Genomic DNA, 12,279 nt, shown 5'->3' with positions numbered 1-12,279 from the left:
TTCTGCAAACCACTTCCTACGCTTTCACCTCCACCTTGGTTGTTCTCGTCGCCTCCATCAACCATTGTGAGTTGGGTCGCAGATCTAGTTCTTTCTTTTCATATTTAGTTTTAGAGTTATAATTATAATCTTCACCGTTTATGCCATGTATATTGTTGAATCAATAAAAAAAATTAATTTTTAAGTTCTTGAAATTTAAATTATATAGCTATATGGAATAAAAATAGTTATAAAGATATATAAAAAAAATATAGAATTTCTCACCATATATACTAGTTTATATATATTGTGGAGGCAATTGTCCCATATGGCTCAGAAATGAAACCAAGGAAACATATTAAATGTGGAAAATAATTACCATTCAAAGGTATTGTTGCCAATAAACAGAAACCAGAAACCATATTGTACTTCCTTGGAGTTTCGCTTTGTAACAATTCTCATGAATAAAAAGATAAAACTTCTCTCACATTTAATATTCACCTAAACCAAGAGATATGAAGGAAGAGAAGAAAGAGAAACGATAAATGTAAGTGATATGGAAAAAAAGAAAGAGAGAAAATGAGTAAAAACGAGATGGAAGAGAAAATATAGCTTGAATCAATCAAAAAAATACCATCTTCTTGTAGTGTGAATAAATCAAAACACCATCATCTTGTGATAAACAATCTTGAGCATTGGCCCTCATGTATGTTTCTATAATGAGCCCCTGAAGGTTTTGTAACATCTATTCGAAGGAAATGCAACAAACCACAATATCTCATAACTTTTAACATGCATTCCCATTGTCTCACAGATCATGCAAGTATTTGCAGTTATCCCCAAAATAGCACCTCCCACGGGAATAATATCTACACAACTGTCCCTGCCTAAAGCTTTCTCTGTTAGGAGTCAATGGATGAAAGTGATTTGCATTTGCCAAAGGCTCCCTACGATAAGTCCTCTCTGTAAATCCGTTTCTCTCAGCTATGGAAGGGTGGCGTTTCTCAATAGTAGTTCGATTTTCTCTGGAATGGAAGTCATTGCGATTGTAGTTTGCACTAAGTTCAGCTCCCCTACCGAAAGTGCTCCGTTTCTCAATAGTAGTTCGATTGTCTCTGGAATGGAAGTCATTGCGATTGTAGTTTGCACTACGTTCAGCTCCCCTATTGAAAGTGCTCATACAATCAGCTGAGGACTTCAAACTTTGCTGATTATACATATGGTTGACAGTAAATGGTGTTTTTCCTGAATATCCCAATTGGTCAGATCCCATTGTCGGTTTACTTATGATAGCAGATGTTTGTTTAGTTGCATGGTCAGATAAACCTGAATTTTGAGATGGAAATTCTGCTTTTTCTGAATTCATGGATACGTCTGTTTCTTGAGTTTGATATCGTGGCACAACAATGTGTGAATGGGATTGACATTGGTTCCTAACAGAGTCCTTTTTGGAAATCCTGAATATAAAGATTGCAGAAGCACATGAAATTATTTATCTTGTAAACATAAAAAGCAGGGAGAAAAGATATTTTCAGTACATCTTTGGAGATCCTTCTATAATTTATTTAAAGCCAAAATCAATTTTGGAAAAAAATTGTAAGTAGATTTTGAGGTACCTTTTTTCCCTAATATTTTTCCTCTTCTCCTTTTCTTGTACCCTCACTTCTCTATCTGCCCTGGCAACAAATCCCCTGGAGTGTTTTTCCATCAATATTTGCTGCCGTTTCCCTTCATCCTCCCATTTCTGAAATTAAAGACATGGAGATAACATAATGAGCATTAAAAGAACATGGAACAACCCGATGGTATCAGAAGAAGGACTTCTTTTAAATGAGTACCTGTCTCAATGTCTTCAACCTATAAAGATTTCGACCCTTAATCAGCAAAGGGTAAAGGGGACGGAGAGGCTTTTCTCCTTTGCTCCAGAGCACTTCAATCTATAACAGGATAGGATAAGCAGATGAATATTGTTACTGGAAGAATGGTTCGCATAAAAGAAAATTGTAGTGCTATTGCTATCCAAGACAGATGATGTGCAAGTGCTATTGCTATCCAAGACAGATGATGTGCATCTTTATTGGGACACAACAAATAGATCTTCTTGAAAATGGAGGCCATAGCTCTACAGATTTGTGAAGCATGGTACATAAGTGACTTATAGTTAGTAGCATACTTAGCAAATAATGTGCTTAAGTTCTCGACGCCTTATACAACAACCATAAAGACAGACAACATTCAAGTCTAAAACTTTCTCACCGTAAATGTATGTTGCTGCTTGGCAGCACCATAGCTTTCTTTCACTATGCGGCCTGCAACAGTCCTTTTGCCACAAGGTGGACCAGTGGCACTCCTAGATGCTATGCTAAACCTGAAAAAACCAAATATGATTAGAAAACTAATAGATGACTGTAATTATAGCAATTAATTTCATCTACACCATATTTCTCCTATTCAAGTCTGCCATCAACTGACCACATCTAATACACTAGCAAGCATAACAATACTGTGTATGTCAAGCTTTCTGAAGCACGAATATGTGTATGCCTTCAAAGTTTTCGGTGCATAAAATGTAGCATGGTGATATTTTTCAATACTCCAACTGACATGTGTCAGTTATTCCTTTTTAGTCTTGAGTGTTACAGTAGTACTTAATATTTGATCCACGGTAATATCTCTGTCATCTAACATGCACTGAGAAATAAACAAAGAGAAGCTTACATTTCATAAACGTTCTGCTCAAACAAAACAACATCACCAGTGCATGCATCACCTGCATAAAGCAAAAAAAAAATCCAGATTTCAAAGTCAGATAATTAATAAAGAAAATTAAGGCCTATTGAATTTGAGAGACAACCAACAAATACAAGAGATAGTGATTATATGTACAGAGGATATAGTGAATAAGCAACAGAAACTGTTAAAACCGATCCGGGAAAACAGAACCGTAAATAATATTAAAAGGTACAGAGAAAATAATTTAATTTTATAATATTAGAGATCCTGGTCAATGTTAAACAAACATTCGTGTAACAAAGTATTAGTTAAAACTTAAAATTTTGTTTTCTAAACAAATTATTCTGTAGAAAAGTACTAGGGAGTAGGACAATTGATTCTGAGTAAGTGTTGTCAGTAGCATAATAATATTTCTTTTGAACTTTTGTCAAGAGGAGTTTAAGGAAGTAGTTTTACATAATATGTGAAACTAAAAAAAGGAGATTCTATTATTTGTAGAAATGCTACAATTTAATCAACACATTTAACAATCCATTGGCACTGACCTTTACAATTCAATACAAAGCTAGAAGGCGGGTACTTTTTCTCCCCTTCACCATTCACAATCCTGGAAATATCACATACTTAGACAAACCATACAATTTTCTTAAATAACTTCTCATTGTACACAAAACAAAACTTACTCTAGATGCTCCTTTATACGCTGGATGAGTGTAGCCTTATTCCCAGTTAGCCTCAGACCATTCTTCCTCAAATAGAGCTTGCACTCATCCACTTTCAGCTTCTCCAGCAACCCCGCTGCCAACCAAAAACAACGAGAGACATTCATCTCGAGAAATCTTAAACTAAACATGTTTAAGGCCCCGTCGGGAAGAACTTATTTGAATTTTGAACTTATCTTATACCATAAACGCTTATGCAAGTAATTGGGAGAGCTTATATAAATAGCTTATGACCCACCAAAAAGCTGTTTCGAGCTTATTTTCATAAGTTGTTCAGATTAACTTTTGAATAAGAGCTTATACTTACAGATAAACTATTTTCAGCTTATTTCAATAAGTTTATCAAATTAGCTTTATGAATAAACATTAAATTGTTTACTTAATCGCGCCCTACGTCATCTTTAACTGGTCAATATAACATTAGGGTTTAAGAAAAGCCTTGTTTGCAAAAGGCTATGTATGTATATACTATATACATCCAATCTAATAATAAAGCTTCCTTCCACCATCCATTTCCCTCAAAACCCAAAATAGAAGAACAATCTAGAGTAAAAAAAGACTAACCATTTATTGTTTTCTGAACTATGTCAAAATCATCATCATCAGGAGATGGCACTTGTGGGTCATTCTCAGTGGTAGCCAGGCCCTTACCCTTAACAGAGCTGCAATGCAAGCAACAAATCAATCACAAATAATGCTTAAAAATCCAATTTTGATAAGTGGGTAATTGTTAGATTAGATGATTTACCGCGCTTTCGCCTTGCTTGTGACTGAGAGATTTGAGAAGCTGATTTGGGTTTCTTCGAGGATTTCGAAATCGGGGTCTCCTTCCGAATCGTCGAATTCCGAACCAAGGTAGGAGGATCCTTCAGAATCGTCGTTGCTGGTGATTTGGTGCATCTCCTCTTCTTCCATTTGGGTCGCCATTGAACGATTAGGTTCAGAGTTCAGACACAGAAGAGAGTTCTTGACCGTTGCAATTCAGTATCAGGGTTTTTATTTGAAATTTCTCACACAAAACCAGGAATGGACATTGACCATTGCTCAAGGAGGAAATCAAATTACTAGTAAATTACCACTTTAGAACATGTACATTGGGGTGGGGATCCTTAAATTTGAAAAGAGATAAGTGAATTCAGATTTGTTTAAATTCAGATTTGTTTAAATTTGGAAATGGTAACATACTCATAATTACAATGTTTTGTGGTTTCCAAAATCTTTAAAAGTCATATGATTTGATATGAGAGTTTCGTTTAACGAGTTATTAAAACAAGTACTCCCTCTGTTCCTAAATAACTGATACTAATTTGGTTCTTTTTTTTGTTCCTATTTAACTGATACTTTTACAATTTCAAGAGAGCATTAATGCTACTTTATCAATTGTGCCCTTCATTTATTGTTGGTAGAAAAATTGAAAAGTTAGAATTGATAAGAGAGATAAAGGGTATAATAGGAAGTTAGATAATAATTTTAGTAAAACAATAATGTTAATTGCTACTTCTTAATATTTGTGCCACAACATTAAAGTATCAGTTATATAGGAACGGAGGGAGTAATAAAGTACATGATTATAATTCATTAGTATTTTCTTAGGTTCTTCCTTCTATCCAATCATTTTCAGCCACGTGCCCTCAATTATTGCATATTCCTTTGTTTTTTCGACCATTATTTCCTAAAGAATCAACACCCTGTTTGCTCTTTTCATATGGATCATAAAACTGATGTGGCAGAAGTTCTACACCTCTAACAAATAAAATTATATGATGCACCACATCATAATGCAACACCTTTTATAGTGGAACACATTTCATAAAGAGGTGGATTAAGGAATAAGTATTCAAAAAAAGAAGATGGAGAAGAAGTGGTCTTACTTACCCTCATGAAAGCCTCATTAGCAATTTAAAAAGCATATGACTTAACCCTCTTTTTTTTTTGACGGAAAAATGAAATATCATTGAAATAGAAAGGCCAAAATATCCGACCGAATACAAGAGTTAAAAACCAAAGGGTAATTCCCAACCCAAACATCATCACCCAACGACCCTGAATACTTAGTTTAATAGGTTATCGGTCGAAATGTAGCAATTGGTACTTGAGTAACGTAGTGATCACGAGTAAAATGTACATTAGGGGTCACCATTCACCAATTTTTAAATGTAAAGTTATTTATTTTAAGTTAACCATCGTGTATAGCAGCAATAAGTACTTCCTCCAATAAATTATTATTTTTGAATTATTGTGTATAGCAAAAAAATTCAACTTTAGCCTTTGGAAAATACAAAAATCAAAACCGAATAAAATTTGATTGAAGACAATAAGATAGAAAAGGTCAAATGAAAAGAAAGAAAAAAAACTGTACTCTTAATATTACCAACAGACTAACTAATAACTTTTCTTAAATTTCTTCATGAGAAAATATTAACATTTTTTTCTTTTACTCTTGGTATTACCAATTACCAACAGACTAACTAATGACTTTTCTTCAATTTCTTTACGAGATCAAAGTTGTGCCCTACTGTGCAATGTGCTAAAATACGAGGACAATGCATGTTCCTTGAGCTAAAATTGCTGACACATGGAACAAAGTTGTCATTTCACCTCATTCGGGTATACCACAACTGGTATAGCGTTTCCAATTCTCCTTTGCAAAAACCAAAGCAGAATATCCATACCTAAAGACTGATGTTTTCTCTGTTTCCTTTTTTTTTAAGCATTTGTATCTTCAATGAAAATGAATAGATAGTTCAAACTATACACGTACAATGATTCATTAAAATATAAATGCTGTATAAGGTGTAAAATGTATATACCAAATGACATAAGGTTTACCATCTTAAGAAGCAGCTAAAACGTCTAATTCAGCAGCTCAAACGGAAACACCAAAATCGAAGGGGTAATATATTTAACTCGTTAACGCAATAATCCTGAAAATAATTGGGAACTAGCAAGTAATGTATATATGCATCCCCAAAGAGATCAAGTTTTACCATAACTTGGTTTGTGCACCAGAAAGCCCGATTCAGTCATGCTCAGAAGTAATAGAAGATAGTTTTTTTCCTAGACCAAAGTTGCCCACAAAACGTAGACATCAACTCGTGCATATAGGGTTCCCGCCAATTTGTGCAAATCTGGATAGTCATGTGAGAAAGCAAAAAGGTACAGCCGCAAAATCCAGGTTTATAGTCACGTACTAGCTGGATCACCAAATTTTATTCTTGAGCCAGAAAAGTACAAAAACAACTCCTAACACAATAGCAACAGGGGCCCACTTCCGAATCAGAGCCTGCAGCAAATATTTGATTTTAAGTTATATATCCACAATGCAGAGAATAACTAGAATGCAAATATGAGCCAGAAACTTCAAAGGAACTCATCATCCTAACACTAAGCAGGGTTATCAGTTCCATCAACTCAAATCATTGAATAACATTAGAGGGCTAACGTTGCTTGTATTATAGAATACAGACCCACACCAACACACACTAGAAAACACCATTGGAAATTGAGAGAAATGGGAAGCAGGAAATATGGATTTTTCTACAGTAATAAAAATGACACAACATGGAAGTATTCAACACAAGTAACAGTTATAAGAAGTAGAACATCTCAAATCTGCATACAGAATCTCCAAGAAACTTATTATATTAACCTATACAATATCTGCAGCCATAGGTAGTCCATGCCGCATTTTTACAGATAAAAAGACCATAAAACGATGCAATGTATTGTCATTGGATGATAGCCCTTTTGGTCAGAATTCTATTTCACAAACAAATGCTACAAATTAACCACTGGGTACACAAAACTCACAAACTGAAACTAGCACATAAAAAAAGTTCAAAGGAATACAAGCTACAAACATTTTAAACTAAATTAACGCAAACACAGTCCCAGATTTAAATCAGAATTATACCAGCTAGACAAAGGCGCCGTAGCTGAACAGAAAAGAAAATGTAATTTTTCAAATCCATCAAATGATACTTAGGTAAAAGCCAATAAAGTGCTTTAATTGTATTAGCTATATGACAAAATCCACAGCATTCCATGCTTCCTCTATCTGAATTATAAAAGCAGATCCTAGCACAGAGTAATTTACAACTGCAGCAGGTATAGTTTCAGAGGTAAACAAAACTAGCATGCATCTAAAATCAAATGGAAATGGCTGTATCACCTGAACTATTAGATATATGATGTGCATGATGCAGTAAAGCTGAAAATGACTAACCTGTCGATTTAAATCTCTAGCCTTATCAGCATATATGCGAGATTCAGATGATAAGTGACTAGACATTTGGCTGACCTCTGCATATTAGAATTTGAAATCAAATGTAGAACATAAAATTTATATGTTACATGCACAAGGAAGTAAAAACCGTAAAAATACCAAAACATACAAATAGAAATTGAAGCTGCATGAGAAGTGGAAATAAGAGGAGATCATCAAATACTAATAGGACGGACCATGAAGGTGAAAGTGTGGAACTATGAAAGTTTAGCAGAAGTTAGTAAGAAAGTTCTTTAAGACAGAAAATGATTTGAAGCTGTTCTTTTCAAGATAAAACCAACACTCCATTTAATAAAACACTTTGATTGCTGTATTACTAGAGCAGTCCTTCTCAAACCATCAGAGGGACAAAGGCATCTCTAGCTTTTAATTTAACATTGTAATTATCCATTAACTGAAGATCATAGCTGCAACTTGAAAGTATCTGACAAAGATTTCTATGGGAAAAACTAGTTTCATAGACAAGTTTAGAAGGATAGAACCTTGGGCATTGTTAATCATGTCATTTTTATCTCTTTCCAAGCAAAGTGTCTAACAAGTATGTTAAGGTCCCACACTAACTAGGGAAATGGCTAAATAAGTCATTGTATAGGGAAGAGCAATCCTCACCTCTAAGCTAGCTTTGGGGGTAGAGTTAGGCATAACTTGAATTCTAATATAGGGCTCATTTGTTAGAGGTTGAAAATACTGATTTAAAGGTTCTATAAAAAAAGTAATTTATTTTGAGAGATTTTATTTAAAACAGAAGCTATATTATTCATTGGGCTACAATTAATATTTTAAAAAGGAATCACAATTATAGCGTCTTTTTTTCTCAAAAGCTACTCATAATAATAATAAAAAATCTGTTTTTTTTTTCATTTTCTAATTTTTCAAAAGTTTAAACAAACACAAATTTCTAGAAGTGGCTATTTTATTGGGAAAAAAGCAAGCAAACAAACAAACAGGCTCATAAATCTCAACTGAGATTAGTTTACTACAGAACTAAGCAAGCAAGCTCAAAAATATATGCTGATCATTCTGATAAGAAAAAACAAATGTTAGCAGCAGAAACATATGCCATATTACAGCTCTAAACCCATACTTCATTTTTCATATATATCTGAATTTATTAGAAATATAGCAATCAGAAAAATACAACTAAAGTGGATGTATACATAGTAGAGACAATCATTTTGATATCATGTTCAAATTAAAGAGGTTTGTAACTATATATTTACATGTTGCATCCCAAGAAATCAGAAGACAGAACACTAAAATTAAATTACTAAAAAATACAATGAAAAAAATCTTACGATCCAACTGTTCACCAACACCAAGAACCTCCTGCACATTTCGAGTCATAATCTGATGGACTTCATAGAGTTCATCGTTCAACTTTGAAATATTACGCTGAGTATGGGTATCCTGGTAAAGTTTCTTTGTCTTCTGTATAAACGTGTCTTAAAATTTAAAAAGAAAAAAAGAGACATTAAGCACCTTTGGAAAGGGAGAAGGCACTATTAACGGAACATGACAGCATAGAAATTGATACCTACCAAACTTAATGAAGGCATAAGGTCTGGCAGCAGTTTCAATTTGAGAGCCATTTACACGCTCAAACTCATTCCTGAGCTCCTCAAGATATTGAAAGGCTAGTTTCTTAGGGTAAGCACGATCACACATTGTCAAGTAACAGACCCGTCCTTCTATAATATAGCTAAGTTTCTGTCAAGGACACTTTTGGCTTTGAAACTATTCCAAAATAAAGACAATACAAATACATTTTTAAAATGCAACTAAATCTCAAAATTCAAAGACAATTGAAGACAAGGGTGTGACTAGTCAAATAGTTACGGAAGTAAGGTTCCGGAGCAGCAAGATAGTTTTCCGTTTTTGACATGCATACCATATATAAAAGCACCAGCTGAATCGCAATACAACAGAGAAATGAGATACCCATCAAAACAAATAAAATAAAGAATACTTTCTTCTAATGTCCAAAATACAGATTAGCAGATATGTCGATTAAGATAAGCATGTGAATAAATAAAGTCATGCCCATGCAAGCATCTCATGTCAGATGATGGGATGTCCAGCATTAACCGGAAGATAACAGCACATAAAATAACATCAAATCGTAGACACCTCCACAATTCTAATATATCAATTAGATGAATCTTGCAATATAATACCAAAACAAGCAGAAGTATAGGACAATCAAGCAATTCCTGTTTGACTACCACAGACAGAATTGAATATTTGTGAGGAGGAAGGATACTGGAAAAAATAAGGGCCACTTTCAACAGACATCCTTGATGCCTCGTTATGCCCTCTTGAAAGATTCTTAAACAAAGCCTTGACTTGTTGTTTGTAATACTCAGAATCTTTCATATCACGACCGTCATCCAGTCCTTCAGCTAGTGGAAGACCATCAGTAACACGAGCAATCATAGTCAACTTAACCATCTTGACCAGTTCACAATCTCCCACTTAGAGTCTAAAATTTGCACTAACCAAAAACACACTGCAAAACCAATACAAAAGACAGTGACAAATCAAAGTTAGACACACAACCATTTTTTTCTTCATTCACTAATTAACTACAAATACATTAAAAAAATTCAAGAATAGGTCTCTCATTCCCTATCACCTCATAGCCTCTAAATCACGATAACATCGTTTTTTTCAGCCTAGTTAGATCTACCACTATGAGCAATCAAACAATGCCAATTTCAAACAATTCATTTTCATTTTGTGATTCACAATTCAAAAGCTGTTCTCCAAAATGCAGAGTATTACACAAGATTAAGCAAATTTTTGAAAATTGAAGATGAAAAAATCGGACAACAATGAGAGGCAATTGCAATCTGTACAGAGGTGAAGTCATGCATATACGACAAATGGTGAAACCTAATCATTGCTTAATGGAATTGAGTAACTAGATCTGACAAATGGTGATAGAAAAAACAAAATGGAGTTCGGTGATTCAGATCGTGCGCAGAAATTCGATCATTATCTTTGGTCATATGCATGTAACAGATACATTAGGTTTTTTTCTGGAAAATTTCAAGAAGTGAGAAAGTAACAGAGATTTTTAGGTTTGGAGAAAGAGGAGGATAGGGATGATGACGAACCTGAAGAAGAATGGAGATGAGAGGGTGGTGGCCGGAGCTGCCGCAGCTACTGGCAGCGTGCGTGCGTGGATGGTCCAGCCGAGTCGAGATCGATGGAAACGGAGATGAAAATGTGTTGTGTTGTTTGATGTGAGAAGAGAATTCTGACCCAACGCCACGTCGTTTTAAACCAAAACAGATCGATCTACACTGCAGAGATGAGATAAAATCTTTAATTTTAGAGGAAAGAAAAACAACGCCTAATAACTTCACACTTTTCTGTCCTAACTCTTAATCGTACAAGCGTTGTTAAATGAAAAACAATTTAAATTTTAATAAATTAAAACTATTAAAAAAAAATTTATATTGGGAGTCCAAGACATAAACACGAAAATTGAACACATGAGCATTCCTAGCTAAACAATGAGTCATTCAATTGGTCTCTCTAGGGATAACATGAAAACGCACTTCCATTTGGGAGGGGAAGACACAATGGACATTTGTCACTAGTTCTAAGTAAAGATTCACCAAAACACAACTTGTTGTCACACTCGATGATAAGTCTAGAAAGACTTTTCACCGAGACAAGCTCCACCGCCGACTAGATGGCTCACAAGCTCAACCAAAAAACGGATTTGAGGTGTCTCATCTACATAAAACCCCCCAAGACCCCCCTACAGTCCCTAATCACCACCACAACTAGCCATGAGAACTTGACTCACCGAACCATCAACATTAAGTTTCAGTCAGCCAAGCTCCGGGTATAACCAATGGGAACACCAACTGATCTGATGATCACCAACCGGAACCTGCTACTATCCCAACTTACTTGCTGGAAAATAACTTCATTCCTCATCTCCGAAAACTCCACAACAGACTCGCCAAGAAGTTAGACCAAGACAGGATTTGCTATGATCTGGGGGAGAAGTGCATGAAACGAGTCACCCATTGATGCAAGTCCAACGCGTAAATGGATGGGGTAAAATCACTCATTCACCAGAAGCTTCCAAGTTGACGAGATCACACTAAAACCACGAAGGGCATGCAACAAGGACTCACTACCAATGTCGCATAAAGGACACATGTATGAATCTGTAAACAAGTAGTGCATCTGCTTCTGGTTCATCATTAAACCACATTTCAAGAGCTTCCAAACAAAAACCTTGCCACGTTGGGCTCGTTTCTAATGCCAAACTAACTTCCAAGTCAGATCAGAGGGAGAGAACGCACCTTGTTCCACCAGGATATCATATGCATAACTGTTAGAGTACTAACCACTAGCGGTGCAAGCCCACATCGGTTCGTTTGGGACCACACTCGACCTAGGTAAGCTGGACGACAAGACCTATATGTCTTTAATTAGTCAACAGTATAATATGTTTCATTTGACTTAATATTATCATGATATTGCAACATGAGTTGGAAGGTAAAGTATTTTTTATTTAACTCAAATATGTTTTTAGTC

At 35.0% G+C, this 12,279-nt stretch overlaps 2 protein-coding genes across 2 annotated transcripts; both read right to left on the bottom strand.

The window, feature by feature from the left end:
* Positions 1 to 574: 574 nt before the first annotated feature.
* Positions 575 to 4,632, bottom strand: LOC130746428 (zinc finger CCCH domain-containing protein 62-like). Its single transcript, XM_057599054.1, has 9 exons — positions 4,183 to 4,632; positions 3,999 to 4,096; positions 3,396 to 3,510; positions 3,258 to 3,319; positions 2,698 to 2,749; positions 2,236 to 2,347; positions 1,818 to 1,916; positions 1,596 to 1,723; positions 575 to 1,436 (listed from the first exon to the last, which is right to left on the bottom strand). The coding sequence occupies exons 1-9, from the start codon at positions 4,359 to 4,361 to the stop codon at positions 788 to 790; spliced, it is 1,494 nt and encodes a 497-aa protein (XP_057455037.1). The 5' UTR covers positions 4,362 to 4,632; the 3' UTR covers positions 575 to 787.
* Positions 4,633 to 6,197: 1,565 nt separating this feature from the next.
* On the bottom strand, positions 6,198 to 11,054 carry LOC130746427 (25.3 kDa vesicle transport protein SEC22-1). The gene is made up of 6 exons (XM_057599053.1): positions 10,836 to 11,054; positions 9,980 to 10,225; positions 9,258 to 9,418; positions 9,015 to 9,161; positions 7,660 to 7,736; positions 6,198 to 6,717 (listed from the first exon to the last, which is right to left on the bottom strand). Exons 2-6 carry the CDS (start codon positions 10,165 to 10,167, stop codon positions 6,634 to 6,636), a joined length of 657 nt encoding a protein of 218 aa, XP_057455036.1. The 5' UTR covers positions 10,168 to 10,225; positions 10,836 to 11,054; the 3' UTR covers positions 6,198 to 6,633.
* Between the last annotated feature and the right edge of the window lie 1,225 nt (positions 11,055 to 12,279).

This window comes from Lotus japonicus, chromosome 3 (genome assembly GCF_012489685.1).
Source record: "Lotus japonicus ecotype B-129 chromosome 3, LjGifu_v1.2".
Taxonomy (NCBI): Eukaryota; Viridiplantae; Streptophyta; class Magnoliopsida; order Fabales; family Fabaceae; genus Lotus; species Lotus japonicus.
The sequence above is the reverse complement of the archived record's forward strand: the minus strand, read 5'-3'. Positions and strand labels throughout refer to the sequence as shown.